Here is a 21,722-nt window from a genome sequence, read left to right on the forward strand (position 1 = left end):
ATGCAGATTTGTTTTATTTTTTTATTTTTTTTGATCCTATTACAAAATATACTGCAATAACTGTCCTGCGGTAATGTTCTTGACAAAATTTTGAAAACCTGGAAATTTGGACAAATTGTTCACGAAGTGAATTTTTATAGGATGGCAGCTCTGTAACCACATTGGCTTGGTCTGATAGAACTACACTACCTATGTCACAAGACAAAAGCGAATACAGTTGAGCTTGGGAATAAAGAAATGGTCAATTCTTGACTGACATTTATGAGGAGAGTATATTCCTTGTTAGAAGGGTGGAGACTTCTCCAAACATCCTCCAATCTGAGATCCTTACAGATAGCGCAAGAGCTTTTGCTTGGGAAGAAGGAGCGATGGTACTACGGGGAAACCCATCTATTGAGCGGATTTAACATGTAATTAAAATCTCCTCCGACAGTAACGGTTTCTGATTGAATTCCTGTCAGGCCCAAAAATATTTTAGTAATACAATCAGGTGGGTGTGCCGGTGGATAATATCATTCATTATTACAATTTCTTGTCCTTGTAAACAATAACCTATTGTCAATTTTGATCTTTAATATTGTTAGTCAGGACAAATGGTAGTGAACGTCTAATAAGCACAACGACCTCCCCATTTCTAGTTGTAGATTTAAAAAAAAAAATAGTTGACCGACCACCCCGTTGTAGTTTTAAATGTTCTGTCATGGAGGAGAGTTTCTTGCGCCATTGCAATATCCAGTTACCGTTTTAACTGGAACACATTCCCTTAAAATGCTGAAAAAAATGAATGAGCAGTTTGAAACAACAAGCGGTACCAAAATATATTTTTTTTAACAAACCTCAAAAACGAGAGGAACATCCCTAGCAACCATGCAGGACATTACAATTTTCAACTCCCACTAACAACACATTCAAACCTTATCATAAAAGTAACAGTGGCTCCATCTAGTGCCTGGAGATATAATTTCAGTTCGTGTCATGTATGAGGAAGAATAGACTGCCATAATGGTCAACAGAGTCTCATAAACACCTACTTACGTATGCTTGAATCGGTCTGGTAATTGGCGAGGGGAGGAGGAAGAAATCCCTTTTTGATTTAGGATTTATGTTGCGCAAGACACTCGAGCCCAGCGGGTCCACCGAAGCCGCGGCATTCTCCGGTGTATCAAACCTCTTTTCCGTTCCATTAACTGTCATCTTAAGTGTCGTGGGGTAGACCAGCGTGTAAATGACGATCTTCTTTCTTAGTTGCTCTTTCACGCTGTCAAATGACCTGTGTTTTTCGACAATTGCTGCGGAGTCATCATTAAAGAATGAAATGCCCAGTCCAGGACGCATACGTAGCTGTGGATCCAATCCCAGACTATGGGCTTCATTCATGACACACTGTTTGTCGTGGAGCTTCATGATGAACAGTCTGGGCCTTAAAATGTGAATTTTAAAAAAATAATTTTATTTATTTACCCCTTTTTTAAGAGGAATCACTCCTTATTGATGAAGAAAAACTTGTTTTTCCAAGCTGATCCAAGTTAACGGTGGGGGGAACTTACTGGGGGGGGGGGGAAGCAAAATTGATTTCGTATAATGTCATTGCCATTTGGAGGTGAACTACAGCGAAAGCATAGGCAATTAAATATAGTCTAAATATGTCACATGAGAGGTGTGGCAATCATGAGGGATGGCGGCCAGTGGAGTAATGCGGATATTACCGGATCGGATATGCGTCACTGGGAATGTATATGGAAATGGAAGGAAGAACTGATACAGGCATGAAATTAGTATCGGGCACTTTTTGAATGACATTATTGCAAATACTATTTGTTCGGCCCTGATGAACCAATAATGAGCGTCCCTGTTGTCTTTTCCAGGGGGAGGACATTGTGTTTTTGGCCACAGACATAAACCTGCCTGGCGCAGTGGACTGGGTTATGATGCAGTCATGCTTCGGCTTCCACTTCATGCTGGTGCTGGAGAAGCAGGAGAAGTACGACGGCCACCAACAGTTCTTTGCCATCGTGCAGCTCATTGGGACACGCAAGCAAGCGGAAAACTTTGCGTACCGGCTGGAGCTCAACGGCCATCGGCGCCGCCTGACCTGGGAGGCCACGCCGCGCTCCATCCACGAGGGCATCGCCACCGCCATCATGAACAGCGACTGTCTGGTCTTCGACACGTCCATCGCGCAGCTCTTCGCCGAGAACGGCAACCTTGGTATCAATGTGACCATCTCCATGTGTTAAGAACTCATCGGATAAGCGAGGGGGGTCAACAAGTTTCCAGACTGGTTCAGCGGGCATTTTGAGGGGGTCGGAGCAGCTCGGCTCAGTCTCCGCAGGACCCCTTGAAGACGGTATAGATGTGGAATTGGACTGTCTTGTCAGGCAGCCACGAGGGCCCGGGAGCGGGTGGACGGACATGAGGATAGAACTGTGTCAAGGTGGCCATAGCCTTATAATCGCACACAAAACAAACGTAAATGTAAGGTTCGAGCTTGCGATTTCACCTCTTTCGTCGTAAATGCGTCATCTGTCAGTGTCTTCTCCTTCTCTGTTCTTGTTTTCATGTCTGTCTGCCCAGTCTCTCACTTCCACACCGCCCACACTACCCGTTATCACGGGCTCCCTGAAACAAGCTAGGCAGTTGGCAAGCTATCTAGTCTCGTCGGAACGGCCCCTCCCGGGCCCCCGTCTCGCGACTGACACCTCTAGTTCTGCAGTCGCAGGTGTGGGACTGGACCCCTCGTCACCGTGTAGGTGTGATGGAAGTTATGTAGCTCCCGGTTCTGTCTAGGAGTCCCAAGCCCCGGAACTCAGGACGTCCTCCGGCTCGCCTCCCTCAACGTGGATTCCTGGCGACTGTGCGTCGGCCGGACACGTGTTTAATCACATGGGTGTGATGACACCGAGTGATTTTCCACCCAAAAAGTGATCGACGGTTTCCCCGATAAGTTGTGAATGCCCGTGTGCGCGAGTGTGTGTAACCGAGAACTTTGTTTTGAAGGACGGAAAAAGAAATCAGTGTTTCAGTTGAGACAAATTTTCTTTGTGGGTTTTCTGAAATCTAGCAGCGTGTGTGTGAGAGAGAATGAAAGGTGAACAAACTGGCCTGCTTACCTCCTCCATCGCTTTCTCCTCTGAGCATCCGAGCAGGACTCTTTTCTCCTCCGTGAGCAGGATGCTATTATTATTGTTATTACATGGCGATCACCCTCATTATCGTTTGTCTAATGAATTTCCAAAAACAAAAAGGCGGTGGTCAAACTTGTGGCTAAACAGTGTTTTTGTAGGTAAAAGCAAGTTGTATTCTCCTCTCCTCCTCCTCCACCCAGTTGGATTGTTTTCTCCCTTCATCTATTTGTTTGTCTGTCCTCTTGTGGTAAGTTTTCCTTTTTTTTTTTTTTTTTTTTTTTAATAAACATTATTTTCATGTGGAGTCTCTGTCATCTTGCTGCTCTCCCTCAACTGGTCACTCCCTTTACCTTTTCTGTTTTAACATGTCATTAAATAAATTTATCTTTTTCATACAGAGTCTCCGCCTGTTACGTATTTTTTTTAATTCTATACCTCTGAGGGTTAATCACGGTTTAAGTTGTAGCCGCAGGCGGCATTGTACCCTAGTGTTTAGCACAACTGCCCCACAGTTGTGAAGTCCTTGTCTGGAGTTTGCACGTTCTCTCCAGGTACTCCGCTTTCCTCCCACATTCCAAAAACCATGTTTGAAATTGTCTCTGTGCGAACGAGAGTCTGCCCCTTACGATTGGCTGGTGACCAGTCCAGGGCGTTCCCTTCTTTTTTGCACAAACTCTGCTGGGATAAGCTTCATCTGACTGGTGACTCTAATAAGGACAACTGCTATAAAAGAAAAGGATGGAAGAATGTTGTAGGTTTTTCTGTGCTAAATGAAATTCACATGTCCTTAGTTGCCCAACAACATTCAGTTTCATCCATTCTAGACCTTTTATTCAATTTCTTGATTTGATGTTTCCCCCTTCTACTCAAAGCTCTTAATCATTTCCTTGTTAACCTTTATTTTCAGCCACAGGAAACGGCGTTGTAGTTTACGCTCCATTTCACTCTTAACAGCACACATCTGGAGTGCCGCTTTATTCTTGTTCCAATTCAAACAGAGTGAAGATGTTAAGTGTCACAGTCTCAAAACAAGGTGATAAATGGACTTCCTGACAAGGCCAACAGCAAAAGTCCTTCAATCAAAATCCAACCTTTAAACCATAAACAGCCCCTTCCTTGGAGTAGAAAAGTGAGTGAAGAAAACATTCATACAAGCTATGTTGTGTTATTTTCTTACAGCCACGTTGACTGCACGCAAGACAAGCAGGTCTCTACTTTCGTGAACATATAATCTGCCTCCCACCTGTTTTGGAAGCTCCGGATTTCCATCTCGCCCAAGGAGACTGTTTACATAGTTGCTCGTGACCGCAACGGAAAAGGAGGTGGGAGCGCTTGCCGGCCAGCTCTAATACGCATTTGTTACGGTCTCGCGGGCCAAATATAATTACATCGCGGGCAAGCTGAGTTGAGACCTTTCACGTAATGCAAAGGAAATTCACGACCAGAAGTCAAATGCGCAATCTAATGCCATCCAATTTAATATATCAAAATTTCTCCGTTAACAAAGATAATTGTGATTTTTTTTTTTTGCTTGACACTGTCAGACAATTTACCAATATGCTTATTGTGCACTTAACCATCCATTTCTATATGCTATCCACTAAACTCACAGGTGACCTGGGGCCTCATGTACAAAGACTTGCGTGGATTTCCTCCTGAAACATGAGGTACGCTCAAATCCAGAAAACGCCGTACACACAAAAATATCCAGATGTATGCATCTGTGCGTACGCATGAATCCAAGCACATTTCCTTCATACGTTCCACTCAACGTGGAAATGAGCGCACATGTTGGAGTAGCTGACCCCTCCCTGTCTACGCCCACATTTGAATATGCAAATCACATTTAAATGAACCCTGCACCTGAGATGCTGATCTCCGCATGATCAGAAAAAAAAGGAAACTGAGCAAGGTAATGAAGCAAAATATTTTTTCTGAATGTGAAGTTGCTCAATGAAGTGGAGGCGCGCAAGAAAATCCTCTTCGGCACGCTGTCCTCCGGCGTTAACAACACGCGAAAGAGGAGCGAATGGGGCAGCGCGTGAGCGGCTGTCAATGCCGTGGGGTCGGAACAGCGCGCGCATGCTCAACTAAAAAAAAAAGAAGTGGTCAGACATAAAGGTGGATGTGAAGCGGAGGACAGCTGCCCACCGCCAAAGTGTGGCCAAAACAGGCGGAAGAACCGGCGCGGAGGGCCTCACCCCGTTCGAGGAGAGAGTTGCTGCGATCGTGGGTGACGCTGCTCTCTCGGGGGTGATGGGAGGACATGTGACTGACAATGATCACCCCGCAAGGATGATATGTATTTTTTTTTTTTTTTTTTTTTTAAGAACTCCTAACGAATGTGTTCATACTATATGCGGCCCACAATTTCCTGATGACCAGTCCAGGGTGTAACCTGCCTCTCCAGGGGCCTCATGTACAAAAGGTGCGTACGCACAGAAACGTGGCGTACGTTCTTTTTCACGGCAAAGTGCCTCACGCCAACTGCTTGGCCGGCGTACGCACGTTTCTGCAGCTTTTGGTGCTTTGGCGACACTTAGAGGTGATGATGGGAAACTGTTCTCATAAATCTGCACACCAGAGAATCATGAATAATTAGCACTGATGAACAATTCATGCCCGGCAACATTTGATTTCAACAATGTAATTGAGGTAAGGACTGACAATTCATTTGTTGACCAGTGTATCTAATGAATCACTGATATTTGTGAGGACACCTATTAATCGATCAAGGCGATCATTTATGGCGCCTATTGCCCTCATAATCGCTTCTTGTGTCTCCAGCACATGCACTGAAAAAAAAAGAGTCCTTTGAATGTACTTAATTTGAACATGGACATCCGTTGCACATGATTAAAATGTGTTTAAATTGACATAATAACATAAACACCCCTCTTCAAAAAAATAAAAAACACAATTTTTTCAGCGTGCGTGTTCACTCCTGTGGATTAAAATAATAAAAGTGAGTCATCCAAAAGGAGTCAAAGTTTTTGATATCCTCTTTGATATGGTGATGTGCTTCTATTTGAATTCAAAATATTTATTACAAATACCGCACAGTGGACGACCGGTTAGAGCGTCTGCCTCACAGTTCTCAGGACCGGGGTTCAATCCCCGGCCCCGCCTGTGTGGAGTTTGCATGTTCTCCCCGTGCCTGCGTGGGTTTTCTCCGGGCACTCCGGTTTCCTCCCACATCCCAAAAACATGCATGAATTGGAGACTCTAAATTGCCCGTAGGTGTGAATGTGAGTGAAAATGGTTGTTTGTTTCTGTGTGCCCTGCGATTGGCTGGCAACCAGTTCAGGGTGTACCCCGCCTCCTGCCCGATGACAGCTGGGATTGGCTCCAGCACGCCCGCGACCCTAGTGAGGAGAAGCGGCTCAGAAAATGGATGGATGGATGGACCACACATACAACATTTACGCATGAACCTTTATCTCACAGGGTTGAGTGTAGGTTACTGTATGATCACATTTGTTATGAGTCATAAAGATGCATGATATTAACCTCGTGGGGTGAACAGAGTCAGCCACACGTGCTCCCAGCACCCGAAAGAGTAATGTCACCCACGATCGCAGCGATTCTCTCCTCGAACAGGATGGGGGGCCTCGGCGGCGGTTCTTCCGCCTGTTTTGGGCACACTTTGGCGGTGGGCAGCTGTCCCCCGCTTCGCATCCACCTTAATGTCTGACCACTTCTTTTTTTAGTTCAGCGTGCGCGCGCTGTTCTGTCTCCACAGCATTTTCCTTTTTTTCTGCTCACGTAGAGTTTGGCATCTCAGGGGCAGGGTTCATTTAAATGTGATTTGCATATTCAAATGTGGGCGTGGACAGGGAGGAGTCGGCGACTCCAGCATGTGCGCTCATTTCCACGTTGATTGGAATGTACGAAGGAAATGTGCTTGGATTCATGAGTACGCAGTTTCATACATCTGAATATTTTTGTGCGTACGACGTTTTCGGGGGAAATTCACGCAAGTCGTCGTACATGAGGCCCCAGGTGTCATCATAACCTGTCTGTGACATTATTGTGTAAAACTACCCTCTTTTATTGTGAAATTAGCTTGTTTCATGAAAATGAACCAGTTGATGGAAAAAAACATAAGCGCCCAAAAAGGCATTTCAACTCTTGATGCACTACACTTCAAACACTTTGAGTGAAGATTCATGTATTCGCCACGTGCAGCGGACACACACGTGCTGGAGGCGCAACCCTTAATCACGGCCTACGGCGTCACACGGTTACAGCTTGCTGCTGATCTGCGGGTGTTCTCGCATACGCGCCGCCCCGGGGAAGCCCCCGTCGAAGGCGGCGTTCAGCACCTGGTCCAGGTCGGCGGCGGTGACGAAGTCCAGGTCGTCTCGCACGTTTGCCGGAAGCTCCTCCAGGTCCTTCTCGTTGCGTTTGGGCACAATGACTCGCTTGACCCCCGCCCGGTGGGCCGCCAGCACCTTGTCTTTGATACCGCCCACCTGAAGATGACCACAAACACATCTAATTGAATCTGTGAGTCATTTTTTTTCCCATTGTACCACATTATCGAAACTGGCTTTATACACCTAAGTAAATTTCAGAGTCTGTACTTTTTTTATGATTCAAGGAGTTGAATCAGGACTCCTGCGTTTACCAGTCTTTTGCAATTAGCAGGATCCGGCCATCCATTTTCTCAACGGCATATCCTTACGAAGGTTGCAGGCGAGCTGGAGCCTATTCCAGCTTACTTTGGACAAGATATGGGGTAGCATGACATTCATTGTAATAATTATATGATTTGTATCGTAATGAAGAGAAAACCCCTTGGGCAAAACTTAAAACTTCCTATTTATTATATGATTATGTGCTTCGATGTGATGCGGAGTACAAATATGTTGTGGCTCTGATGACTGATCACATGATCAGGACATAAGGAGGAGACAGTTGTGTGCACTTTATGCAAGAGGAATTTCTGTGGTCCGGCAGACCGTTTTATTTCCCTCATTCCATTCAAAAAGTTGAACTTTCATAGATTATAGAGGGAGGTCCCACAATTGAAACAAGTATTTGTTTGTTTATTTTTACATAATTTGGGGTTCCAACTTATAAAAGCCACAAAATCAGGAATTCAAAAAAAAAAAAAAAAAAAAAAAAAAGAGAATACTTATGAAGCTGCGACTCCCGCCTCATTCCACTCTGATAATTTGGGCTGATTTCTTCACAGTATTCAAATTTTTGGAATTCCTTTTTCGTGGGTTTTATGAGCTGGAAGCCCAAATCATGTACAAATAAGCAAATACTTGAAATTATTTCAATTGTGGGCCATGAATCTATAATCTAGGAAAGTTGAACATTTTGAATGGAATTATGGAAATAAATAAACGTTTCCATGATATTCAAATTTTTGGAAAAGGGTCTGTATATTCTGCTATGAATCTTTTATGGTTCAATAAATCAAAGCTTGCTGGTCGTATCAAAATTACTTACCATTGTGTGGGCCAAAAAATAAATACATGTGAATACGTGCAAAATCTGCCATACGATTGCTCGAAACTACCAAATAGGAAATGAAAAAATCATTTGATTTTATTTAGTTTTTATTACAACACAAAAAGCGAATTGTTTTTATTCATTATTTTCTTTTGTGTTATTTTCTTTTGTGTTATAACGTGATTCCACTACTTTTCCATTGTAGGGCAACTCATGAAATTCTTCTATGATATTCAGTATCAGGAATGATGATTGGCTAAAAGTAGAGTAAATTTTGACGGTAAACCAATCAATGCCGGAGTTCAGGTAGGTGGGTGACGTTACGAAACCCACACCAAAACCTTCCCCCTTTTTCAGACAAGCCATCGAGTGATTTTCAAAACCTCTTGGTGCGCTGTACTCGGGCCGAAGTGGTGTGGCTATTCGAACCGGACCGTCGTTTTGGGAAATCTTGTCACCTTACTCGTATAAAAGGCAAAAACATGCATGCGAAGTATACATTCTATCCCAGAGAATAGTGGGGCCGCCCCGGTCCAACGCCTCGTGGCGTCCGCTCGGCGTGTTGTGTGGTCTTTGGCCCGGAGGACACGATGTCCATGATTTCCCAAAACAATTTGAAATGCATGTGGAGACATATGTCTCGAAATCATTTGCACGTGTCTTTTTCAAACCCGCAAATTATTTGCACGAGTTGTTCAAATTCACAAATATATCTGCGATTAACACGTTTTGTTTAATGTTGTGTGTGCATTTATCATGACTTATCATTGTTAAATATTCCATTTTGCTTGGGAATTGTGGCTCAGCGGGCACGTGCATTTATTTCTGATCACGGTTCGGCACAGTCCGCTTCATGTAAACGGACAGACAGTTGCGCGATACGACAAACAAATTGTGTCCCACGAGCAGACATGTCCTGTATTATTCTAACATACTTCCTCTCTGGGTACTCTGTCATAGGCTTTCTCTAGATCTACAAAGACACCATGTAGCTCCTTCTGACCTTCTCTTTACTTTTCCATCAACATCCTCAAGGCAAACAACGCATCCGCGGTGCTCTTTCTCGGCATGAAACCATACTGTTGCTCGCAAATACTCACTTCTGTCCTGAGTCTAGCTTCCGCTACTCTTTCCCATAACTTCATTGTGTGGCTCATCAACTTTATTCCTCTATAGTTACCACAGCTCTGCACATCACCCTTGTTCTTTAAAATGGGCACCGGCACACTTTTCCTCCATTCCTCAGGCATCTTCTCACATGCTAGAATTCCATTGAACAAGCTGGTCAAAACCTCCACAGCCTCCTCTCCTAGATGCTTCCATACCTCCTCAGGAATGTCATCAGGACCAACTGCCTTTCCATTTTTCATCCTCTTTTATGCCTTTCTAACTTCCCCCTTACTCATCATTGCCACTTCCTGGTCCACCACACTAGTCTCTTCTACTCTCCCTTCTCTCTCATTTTCCTCATTCATCAACTCCTCAAAGTATTCTTTCCATCTACCTAGCACACTACTGGCCCCAGTCGACATATTTCCATCTCTATCCTTAATCACCCTAACCTGCTGCAGATCCTTCCCATCTCTGTCCCTCTCTCTGGCCAACCTGTATAGATCCTTTTCTCCTTCTTTAGTGTCCAACCTGGCATACATGTCATCATATGCCTCGTTTGGCCTTTGCCACCTCGACCTTTTCCCTACGTCGCATCTCAATGTATTCCTTTCGCCTCTCCTCGGTCCTCTCGGTGTCCCACTTCTTCTGAGCGAACCTCTTTCCTTGTATGATTGCCTATACTTTGAGGTTCCACCACCAAGTCTCCTTCTCTCCTACCTGCCTCTCTGATCACCTTGGCTGCAGTGGTCCAGTCTTCTGGAAGCTCCTCCGGTCCACCGAGAGCCTGTCTCACCTCTTCCCGAAAAGCTGCAAAACACTCGTCCTGTCTCAGCTTCCACCACATGGTTCTCTGCTCTGCCTTTGTCTTCCTAATCTTCCTCCCCACCCCCAGAGTCATCTTACACACCACCATCCTATGCTGTCTAGCCACACTCTCCACTACCACCACCTTACAGTTGGTAACCTCCTTCAGATTACATCGTCTGCACAAGATGTAATCCACCTGCGTGCTTCTACCTCCGCTCTTGTAGGTCACCCTATGTTCCTGCCTCTTCTGGAAAAAAGTGTTCACTACAGCCATTTGCATCCTTGTTGCAAAGTCTACCACCATTTGTCCCTCGAGGGTCCTTTCATGGATGCCGACCTTACCCATCACTCCTCCATCACCCCTGTTTCCTTCACCAACATGTCCATTACAATCTGCACCAATCACAACTCTCTCTCTGTCTGGGATGCTCAGAACCACTTTGTCTAGCTCCTTCCAGAATTTCTCTTTCACCTCTAGGTCACGTCCCACCTGTGGGGCATAGCCACTAATCACATGATACGTAACACCCTCAATTGCAAGTTTCAGCCTCATCGCTCGATCTGATACTCTTTTCACCTCCGAGACATTTGTTGCTAATGCTTCCTTTAAAATAACCATTGCTCCATTTCTCTTCCCATCTACACCCTGGTCAAATAATTGAAACCCTGCCCCTAAACGTCTAGCCTTACGGCCTTTCCACCAGCTCTCCTGGACACACAATATATCACCCTTTCTCCAAATCATCGTGTCAACCGACTCCCGAGATTTTCCTGCCATAGTCCCGACATTCAAAGTCCCCGCATTCAGTTCGAGGCTCTGTGCTTTCCTCTTCTCTTTCTGCCGAAGAACCCGCTTTCCACCTCCTCTTCTTCTTTGACTTCGACCCACAGTAGCTGAATTTCCAACGGCGCCCTGCAGGTTCACGGCACCGGTGGCGGACATTGTTAGCTCGGGCCACGACCGATCCGGTATGAAATTCTCTGGATGAACGCTCATATTTGTTTGGCAAAGTTTTAAGCCGGATGCCCGTCCTGACGCAACCCTCTGCATTTATCCGGGCTTGGGACCGGCCTACAGTTTGCACTGGCTTGTGCCCCCCATAGGGCTGCATTTTTACCTAATCATAACTCAATTCAATTTATTGATTAAAGCTAAATAAATTAATTTGTTGAATTAGGCAATTTGTTTCAAATTTAGTTAATACGGTGATTCAATTTACTCCACCAAGGAGCCATTCACAATTGTTTAAATCAACGATTAAATTGAAGCTCTCGATTTACCGGTCGATCTTCGTTCCTACCCTCACCTACGGTCACGAGCTGTGGGTCGTGACCGAAGGAACGAGATCCCGGATACAAGGGGCCGGAATGAGTTTCCTCCGCAGGGTGTCCGGGCTCTCCCTTAGAGATCGGGTGAGAAGCTCGGTCATCCGGGAGGGGCTCAGAGTAGAGCCGCTGCTCCTCCGACCTCGGATAAGCGGAAGAAAATGGATGGATATATAATACCCTTTTGAGTTTGTCCAATTCCAAAATTCTGTAGAAAACCACCTTTAATGATGATGTAAAGCAAGACCTTAGCTCATTAAAATAAATAAATAAAATCAACGCAACGGGATCGAGGGGCTCCAGCGGCAGATGACATACCGGAAGAACCAGGCCTCTCAGCGTGATCTCTCCAGTCATGGCGACGTCAGATCGGACCAATCGTCCACTGAACAGAGAGGCCAGGCAGGTTACTATGGTAACACCAGCAGAAGGACCATCCTTGGTCACAGCTCCGGCAGGGAAGTGAAGATGGATATCTGTCCCTTCCAAAGGATCCGGACCCCCCACCACTGTTCCCAACATTAGTTTTCATGTTAAAATTCCTGTACAATATAGGTAGAATATGATTTGGTATGGGTCGATTGACTCACTGTTAGTGAGCTGGTAGCGTTTAGCATTGGCTCTCAGCCAGCTGATGGAGAGATGTGCTGATTCTTTCATGATGTCGCCCAGCTGACCTGTAAGAGTCAGCTGACCTTCACCCTCCATTCGACTGGCCTCCACGAACATGATCTCGCCACCCAGAGGGGTCCAAGCCAGGCCCAGGGCCACGCCGGGTAGAGTAAGCCGCTCCGACACCTAACACATACACGCGCACGAACACGGACAAGAGCAAAATTCATTGTCTCAAAAGGGAGCTGATGGATTTTGGAATAGGACGACGATGTGACCAAGGGAACAGAGGAAATGAACGTGATGGACAGCAGATGTAAAAACTGAAAGACTCACAGGAACCACCACTTATGAGAGACATTTGAAGATCAGTGGAGGTCTGGTTTTCGAAAATGTACTACATGCCGGGAGCATTAGGAGTACTGTAATGATCTGCATGTGCTCTTCCTCCCGCTTACCTCCATATCGAAGGGGGGAGTTCCCAGGATGTCTTTTAGGGCCCTGTGGTCGATCACGATTGGCATCGCCGGGGGGGCTGCCTTCTCTGCTCAGAACAAAACAGTCAGATCAAGGTGGGTCATGTGGTGAGCACATCTTCCTCACAGCCAAAGGTTCTGGATGTTCATCTAAATTTCCTCTCACATAACCAAAACATGAATGTCGAGTTAACTGAAGGCTTTGAATAACCAACAGCAGTCAGTGATTCCAAACCAGGGTGCCGTGGCAGATCATCAGGGCTGCAGTGGGAAACGATTCCAATTGACGTAATTTGTCCAAAAAATATGATTTATTAATTACCATTACATCTTTTTTCATCGGTCTATGCCTGTGATGTATAGTTACAGGCAGAACAATTAAATGCTCTTCCATCAGATACCAGAAGGTACAATAAAGCCGTGTATCCACCTGCTGGTGACTGGCTGAATAAGTGAGAGCGTGGCTAGTGCCAGCGTTGAAGTGCTACACGTTCCCCCCCCCCCCCCCCCCCACACACACAAATATTGATTTATATTTATATGACCACAAAAAATAACTACAGTGGCACCTCTTAAGTCTAAGGTCCCTGTCGTTGGACTGTTTGGAAGTTTTTCAATCAAACAAGACTTGAACATATATTTTTAGTGAGCATCAAAGGATTAATTCTGCAATTGCTTTTTCTTTGTCTTTTTTGTGGCGTTACTGTGACATGCAAAACCACGCCCACTTCATTTTTCTGACCAATTGCAAAGTGGTTGTCAGAAAAATAATGCATCAAGGGCAAGCTGAGAGAACTCCCAAATCGGGGACCTGGGAGAGAGAACTCTTTTTTTTTTTTTTTTTTTTTTGATGCAATGAGCTTAAAGAACCAGTAAAGTGAAAACAAAATGTCTCGTAAACCGGAGTGCCCGGAGAAAACCCACAGAGGCACGGGAGAACATGCAAACTCCACAGAGGCGGGGCCGGGGATTGAACCCCGGTCCTCAGAACTGTGAGGCTGACGCTCTAACCAGTCGTACACCGTGCCGGCGGAGTACATGCACATTGTGATGAAAATGTAAACAGATTGGGCAATGGGTAGGAGAATCATAACATCCCTTAAAATAAACCCATCCATCCATTTTCTACCGCTTATCCGAGGTCGGGTCGCGGGGGCAGTAGCTTTAGCAGAGACGCCCAGACCTCTCCCCAGCCACTTCATCTAGCTCTTCCGGGGGGATCCCGAGGTGTTCCCAGGCCAGCCGAAGGACGTAGTCTCTCCAGCGTGCCCGGAACACCTCGCCGGGGAGGCGTCCGGGAGGCATCCGAATCAGATGCCCCGGCCACCTCGTCTGGCTCCTCTCGATGTGAAGGAGAAGCAGCTCTACTCTGAGATCCTCCCGGATGACCGAGCTTCTCACCCGTTCTCTAAGGGAGAGCCCGGACACCCTGCGGAGGAAACTCATTTCGGCCGCTTGTATCCTGGATCACGTTCTTTCGGTCACGACCCACAGCTCGTGACCATAGGTGAGGGAAGGAAGGTAGATCGACCGGTAAATCGAGAGCGTCGCCTTTCGGCTTAACTCCTTCTTTACCACAACGGACCGATACAAAGTCCGCATCACTGCAGACGCCGCACCGATCCGCCTGTCGATCTCCCGTTCCATTCTTCCCTCACTCGTGAACTCCTCCACTTGGGTCACGTCGGACCGGGATCTTCCCCCACCATCGGAGCCAACTCAACACCAGGTAGTGATCAGTTGACAGCTCCGCCCCTCTCTTTACCCGAGTGACAAAGACATGCGGCCGCAAGTCCGAGGACACGACCACAAAGTCGATCATCGAACTGCGACCTAGGGTGTCCTGGTGCCAAGTGCACGTGTGGACACCCTTATGGTTGAACATGGTGTTCGTTATGGACAATCTGTGATGAGCACAGAAGTCCAATAACAGAACACCGCTCGGGTTCTGATCGGGGGGGCCGTTCCTCCCAATCACGCCCTTCCGGGTCTCACTGTCATTGCCCACGTGAGCATTGAAGTCCCCCAGCAGAACGATGGAGTCCCCAGCGGGAGCGCTCTCCAGCACCCCCTCCAAGGACTCCAAAAAGGGTGGGTACTCTGAACTGCCGTTTGGCGCATAGGCACAAACAACAGTCAGGAGACGTCCCCCCCCACCCGAAGGCGGAGGGAGGCTACCCTCTCGTCCACCGGGGTGAACCCCAACGTACGGGCGCCGAGCCGGGGAGCAATAAGTATACCCACACCTGCTCGGCCGTGGTCAACTCCAGAGTGGAAGAGAGTCCAACCCCTCTCGAGAGGTCTGGTACCAGAGCCCAAGCTGTGCGTGGAGGCGAGTCCGACTATATCTAGTCGGAACTTCTCGACCTCACACAGCAGCTCGGGCTGCTTCCCTGCCACGTCCCTAAAGCCAGCTTCTCTAGCCGGGGATCGGAACGCCAAGGTCCCCGCCTTCGGCCACCGCCCAACTCGCACTGCACCCGACCCCTGTGGCCCCTCCCGCAGGTGGTGACCCCATAGGAAGGGGGACCCACGTTACCCTTTCGGGCTGTGCCCGGCCGGGCCCCATGGGTGTAGGCCCGGCCACCGGGCGCTCGCCTTCGAGCCCCACCTCCGGGCCTGGCTCCAGAGGGGGGCCGCGGTGTCCCGCGTCCGGGCAAGGGAAACCTGAATCCATTTATTGTACTCGTCATAGGGGGTTTTGGAGCCGTGCTTTGTCTGGTCCCTCACCTCGGACCTGTTTGCCACGGGTGACCCTGCCAGGGGCATAAAGCCCCAGACAACTTAGCTCCTCGGATCATTGGGACACACAAACCCCTCCACCACGATAGGGTGACGGCTCAAGGAGGGGTAAAATAAACCTGAATTTAAAAAACCCTGCTTTTTCAAAGAACCACTTCATGCCTGAAGCCAGCCCCACCACCCCCATCTCACATGATCATGATTTAGACAAACCAAAGGAATTAGCTTTTATTATTTCATTCAATTATGACAGGCAGAATATTAATTCATTCAGCATTCCCAGAAGCACGTGTGAATCATTTGCTGGACCATGTGAGGGTCACTGCAAGTCAACAAAAGCTACTGCGATGAATTTGCGATATTGCGAATCAATAGTAGAGAGAGCCACGTTGAGCTAAATACAGCATTATGTGCAGTGGTAAAGGTGCATTTGACAAAAGGATCTTCTGGGAATGTCACTGACGCAAGGTCGTGCGATATGCTTCAACGTGGGAGATCATTTGATGCCAAACTGCTTTGCCTGGTCTTGTTTTCGTTTATGTTACAAATCTATTTGAATTTCCCTTGACATTTTCAATCCAAGTTGTTTGAATTTTATTTGAATTTAATTGTACAGGTACATTTCAAACCTGCTGTTTAATTTTTATTGTATGCGGCAGAAGAATTTCAAAGAATAATCAAATGAACACAAATTAAATCAACATACAAGCACGAGCGCGCGCACACATTTTGTTGAAAACTGTTTACACAACGTGGTGTGTGGCAAGCTGTCTTTAGGAGCTCAGTGCTGTCTTTGTGTAAAAAAATGTAAAATACACAGTAACGTGCAAATGAACGTCACCGGTGTTCTTCCAGTTTTAACATTTTCCCTCAGGCTGAAGGGCCGGACATTATTGCTGTGTCCCACATTTCCCAAGTCTGCAATTTTAGAATAACAAAGTGATTTCTTTCATTAATTCAAAGGTTGTTGTTTTTTTTATTTCCAGGCGGTATCGGGACCTTTCTTTGTGTTGTATTTTTCCATCGTCTGGTGTGTGTGTGTGTGTCATCAGCAATGTCTTACCTCCCTGCTGTGTGTGACCCTCGGGAGTCAACTCTTCAGTCTTGGAATCTGTTTGGACTTCAGCGATTTTCACAGCGACAGCTCGGCAGATGGCTCCAATCTTCCTCTCCAGCGAGCGCACACCGGCCTCACGCGTGTACCTGTCGGGATACAAACAATACAAAAATAGCTGATATGTTTTACTTTTTTGTTATGTTGCTATTCTAAAAAAATAAATAAATAGTTCAAAGGTCTGAATTGTAGCGCAGGAACCAACCATAGCGTTGGTGGTGACTAATTAGCGGGCACAACCATGATTGGGAGATTTACCCCAAAATAATTGGAGCAAATGAGTCTTTCCTGGAAGTGTGTATCAAACGGGCAGACCTTGGCATTAATCAGTACACAAGAAGTAGCTCTCGCTTTCGAAGAGGTCGGCGACCCCTGACTTACTCGTTACGTTTTGCAACAATTAGGCTGCGATGGTCTTGAGACAGCTCTTTGCTCTTACCCATCACGAGATGTGTCTTGACTCACATTTTGGCAATGAGACCTTTTTGTTGGCCATCAATGAGGACTGAACCAGTTGATATTCATTTGTACTGACAAGGGGCTGAATTGCTGTTTGATTATTGATATATTTTAGGTGTTGTCTTGACTTTCCATGCCTGTTTTGCACCTCCCTTTCTTCATGTGCACACTTTTCCCTGTGTCATTTCACATTTCTACACACAACTTCATTTCTGAGCTTATTTGTTCGACGTTCTTTGTATGTAGGGATGACTTGGGTTGTTCCCAACATCTGGTGAAATATTCACATCAATAGCAATAAACACAAAGCGCCCTCATAGTTTTGTTTTTAAACCTGTCCTGTTCGGCTGTTAGGTCAAGCAGAATGGAGAAGCTGTATCCATAAATATCCATATAATCCATATTCAATGCAGTGGCCATTCAGTGGAGTTACCACTTCCTTATTCATAATAACGTTACCCAGTTCAACCACTATAGCGTGCAGTTAGCCATCAACCTATGTCGACAGCTTGAAAAAAAAATACACTTTCCTTAAGTGTAATGTGTTTTGTGTTATTTGGGCTACAGTTTATCTGCCGTGGTGTGACCCCACATGCGGGTAAGCAGGGCAGCGACTAAGTGAAGGGCTAAGCCGACCTGGTGGCTTCTAATAGTAATAATAATAATAGGACACCAAAAAACACCTTCTAATTTGTACAGTTTCTTTAAACAAAATCTACCCTAATCATGTGTACTGGGTATGGAAGCTGTGTCATTATTTGGAAGGGCGCTCTCTCCAAATGTTCAAATCAAATGTTTGCAGCTCTGCTGTGAAACAAATAGTCACTCAAGCACTTGACAACTTAATAGCAGCCGATACCAAATAGTGGAATCCCAAGTTAGCCACAGATGTGAGCAACTAGCTGTAATTGTGAGAGGGGCCTACATCTATCCTCCCATAGAAAACAGCCTACGTATACGCCGATGCACTTTCAAACATAATGTCGTATGTATACTGTCGAGTTTTTGTATGGACTTCTGTGCACCTGTTTATAATATCCTTGGTGGTATCTGGGGGTATTTGCAGTTGTTGCGGTGATAATCCGTGCTGCTCCATTTGGTTAGCGATCAGGTGCCGGTGACTTATCTCCACCTTCTCCTCCTGCGTGTAACCTGAAACACTCATTTGAAGTCATGGTCAGTTTTTGTAGACTATGTCAATAATATGTCTTCTAAAGTACTCATTATATTGCATACTTTCAAAATGCACACTTTTTTTTTTTCCTTTGCATTGTGATGGATATTTATTGAGAATCACAGTCGAACAGAACAAGGTTTTTAGAGGGGAGTGACAAAGAAAAAGGAGAGAGAGAGAGTGAAAAGATTAAATAATAGAGGTAAAAGAAGACAACAAAAGACAAAGCATTGGCTATAAACAAGATGAGGAAAGGAAATCATTATATACCTGGAACAATGACACATTAGATAGGAATGTTGTATGGGGCTGTAGTGCTGCACCCTGTGAGGGAAGGACAGGACTGGACAAGACAAGGACAGGAGGGGAAGCATGCGGGACAGGGGTCGTGGACCCAGCTGTACAACTGAAGTGTGGTGGGAGTGACTATGTAAATTATAAATGTCTATAGGACCAGACTGGGAGTGAGGGGATACCCAAGAAATTCACATTGTCAGAGGTTATTTGTCACAATGAGTGAGTGGCCCCACACTCAGCGAATAACTCCCAGGGGTGTGTGACTGCGAACGCATGCAAGTGAATCGACACAACCCCCCCTGTTACTATGACTCCCAGGTCCCCCGACTGGCAGCCGGAGACCCGGCAGGCACCGCTGCCTCACGGCCAAACCCTCACCCACCCAAGACCCGCCGCCTCCCAGAGATGGGTGTATGTGGTGCATTACAAAAAAGGGGGAGGAGTGTGTGTAATGCATCAACATCTTGGGGAGTTGGCAGGGCATCTAGACCGGGAAACACCACCGGCATGCTAAAACCCGGTCCGACACCCACACCCTCCTGAATCCACATCAGCCCTCCAAGAAACCCTGAATATGTGCCCAGATGTGACGAGTGAAAAAAATATTTCAAAAAATCATCCCACTCTGTCCTCACAAATGAATTGAAGTCCGGGTCTTTTGATAGGGAAGCGTTAAGGCGCTATGTTGGTGGAGGTGGTGAACCTTGCCCCATGCTTGCTTGAACGATTGAGAATGTGTTGCTGGCACCAAATTCAAAATGAGAGAATATTGGCAAAAATATTCACGTTCAACAATTTGAACATTAAATATGTTGTCTTTGTCGTGTATTCACTTCAATATTTTTATTTATATTTGACACAACCTCATTCGAATTGGGGTTTGTAATTAGACAGTTACATAAGAGAGGACTTTAAAATCAGTTATACTGATTTTTGGAAGTGGCACACTGGCGCAATCAACAGACAAAGACTGGTACCCGTATTTCCGGAAGTAGACTCTGTCATTTACTTGAGATGCTCGTCGTGTACATTTCTCCCGAACATGCTATACTGATTTTGGTAAATTTAACAGTTGTTTTTTTGTCAAGCCCTTCACAATGGCATCCATTCGTAACAAGTGAGAAAAAGAAGCCCGCTACCCTTGCGGCTCATGAAAGCGATGCCGACTGGCCACCATGGAACAAGAACTTTCTCCCACCAGGATGCCATTATAAACTCTGCTCTGCTAAGCACCAGTGAACACAGCACTTTCATGGCAGTATTACACCATCTCAGCAACGTTTAAAGGTAAGTTTAGGTAACCTTCTTCGACGAAAAGCTTTTTTTTCCCCTCCCAGAACAGTTCCTCATTCCCCGCAGTTGGACAGAGCCACGGCAGCGGAGCGGCTCAGCACCGAGAGGATCAGGAAAGTGTTCGCCGCTAGCTATCTAGCCGCAGCTCGTACAGTGCTGGCTGGTCCAACACAAGCGAGCATTCATTCCCACAGTCCTTTGTTTCTGAGCAGCTGGTAAAGCAGGGAGTAATGTACGTTGATGCACTGGTCTTTTAACCAGCTCCGGAAACAGACGTGCATGAGCCATTTTTATACTGAGACAGATACGATGACGTCATCAGTAAGCGTTATTGCGATTGGCTGGTTAAAGTCCAAATCTGTACCTGCGTCCAAATGTATACCTTCTAGCAATTACCGTAATTTCTCGTGTATAATGCACACCCGTGTATAATGCGCACCCTCCAAGTTGACCTCAAAATTCTGGAAAACCCTTCTAGCGATGTATAATGCATTTTTACAATGCATGATTTTGCTTCTACCCATATGATCAAAACACAATTTTCTGACAATATATGGTATGGACACTAAATGCTCTGCAGTGCATGCAGTAGTGGCTGTGGCATGTTGTACGCATACATGTATAACTGGTGTATCTAATGCTGACTGGACACACGGTTGGACATGTGTTCATTTCATGTGTTCCTGCAATCAAATTTGTACTGATGCACTCTGCTTGATATTAGTTCTTTTCCAGTGCCAAGACTGAGCCGTCAACATTCAATGGAAAGTGATCAAAGTGTTCCAAAAAGCGACTCTGGAGTTAAACTCACCGGGCACTTGCAGCACCTCCATTCTGTCCAGCAGGGCGGGGGGGATAGTCGCTGTGGTGTTGGCTGTGGCGATGAAGAGGACTTGAGAGAGATCAAAGGCCACGTTGAGATAGTGGTCTGTGAAGCTGTGGTTCTGCTCCGGGTCGAGCACCTAAAGGAGCAACAAGAAGAGTCTGCTTATGTTTGCCAAAAGGAAATCAAGCACTGCCGATTAAGCCTCTCAAGAGAAGTTGGACCATTCTTTATAATCTTCATATCCTGTCCGGTTGAGAGCTTCCCATGCTGCACGATCCCTTCCATGCAAGAGCGGTTCTGAAAGTTCGGCACATGACATGTTTCGCACACATGCCGCCCACCTTGACAGTGTAATTACATTCATTGCTATGTTGGCAGGCGAGAGAAAACTGCTGTCTGAAGTTATTACTGCGGATTTAATTCGCAGCGACAAAAGACACACAAATTCACATGCTATGTGAAGAAAAGAGCTGACCTCCAGCAGTGCAGCTGCAGGGTCTCCTTGCAGGCTCTTTGCCAGTTTGTCCACTTCATCCAGGAGGAAAACTGGATTATTGACACCCACGGTCTTCAAACCATTGATGATGCGGCCGGGCATGCTGCCTACATAAGTACGTCTGGAGGCAGAATAAATATTAGAGACAGTATTGTTATTATTTTTAAGAAATGCACTTCAATAAAAAGACCGGGGCTTAACTCGGAGTAATTTGAGTTGCTTCATTATTTCTCGATCCATTCTATTTGTATAAAAGGCAGAATCTCCAATTTATGATGATTGTGACTTTTTAACATGTTGTACCTGGTGACTAATTGGGGCATGGCATCTATTTGAGGGATGCCATCTAAAAATAAACACCCATCAAATCAAATGGGAAAACGCCTCTGTTTTCCA

The 21,722-nt window shown here is 46.0% G+C and overlaps 2 protein-coding genes across 3 annotated transcripts in view; one reads left to right on the forward strand and one right to left on the reverse strand.

Moving 5' to 3' along the window:
- The window catches only part of siah1 (siah E3 ubiquitin protein ligase 1), a 36,352-nt gene extending 32,833 nt beyond the window's left edge, over window positions 1-3,519 (forward strand). For both annotated transcript variants that reach the window (XM_061677069.1, XM_061677068.1), the window contains one exon: window positions 1,866-3,519. In XM_061677069.1, the coding sequence (XP_061533053.1) occupies window positions 1,866-2,237 (372 nt within the window). In that variant the 3' untranslated portion in view covers window positions 2,238-3,519. The remainder of the gene's footprint in view (window positions 1-1,865) is intronic.
- A 1,772-nt stretch (window positions 3,520-5,291) lies between these two features.
- Window positions 5,292-21,722, reverse strand: part of lonp2 (lon peptidase 2, peroxisomal) — a 28,731-nt gene continuing 12,300 nt past the window's right edge. Inside the window, exons 10-17 of the mRNA XM_061676245.1 lie at window positions 21,306-21,447; window positions 20,816-20,966; window positions 18,266-18,392; window positions 16,731-16,870; window positions 12,908-12,993; window positions 12,428-12,635; window positions 12,156-12,346; window positions 5,292-7,600 (exon numbers count right to left, since the gene is read on the reverse strand). Coding sequence (XP_061532229.1) covers window positions 7,370-7,600; window positions 12,156-12,346; window positions 12,428-12,635; window positions 12,908-12,993; window positions 16,731-16,870; window positions 18,266-18,392; window positions 20,816-20,966; window positions 21,306-21,447 — 1,276 coding nt within the window. The 3' untranslated portion in view covers window positions 5,292-7,369. The remainder of the gene's footprint in view (window positions 7,601-12,155; window positions 12,347-12,427; window positions 12,636-12,907; window positions 12,994-16,730; window positions 16,871-18,265; window positions 18,393-20,815; window positions 20,967-21,305; window positions 21,448-21,722) is intronic.

Source organism: Phycodurus eques, chromosome 5 (assembly GCF_024500275.1).
Source record: "Phycodurus eques isolate BA_2022a chromosome 5, UOR_Pequ_1.1, whole genome shotgun sequence".
Lineage (NCBI taxonomy): Eukaryota > Metazoa > Chordata > Actinopteri > Syngnathiformes > Syngnathidae > Phycodurus > Phycodurus eques.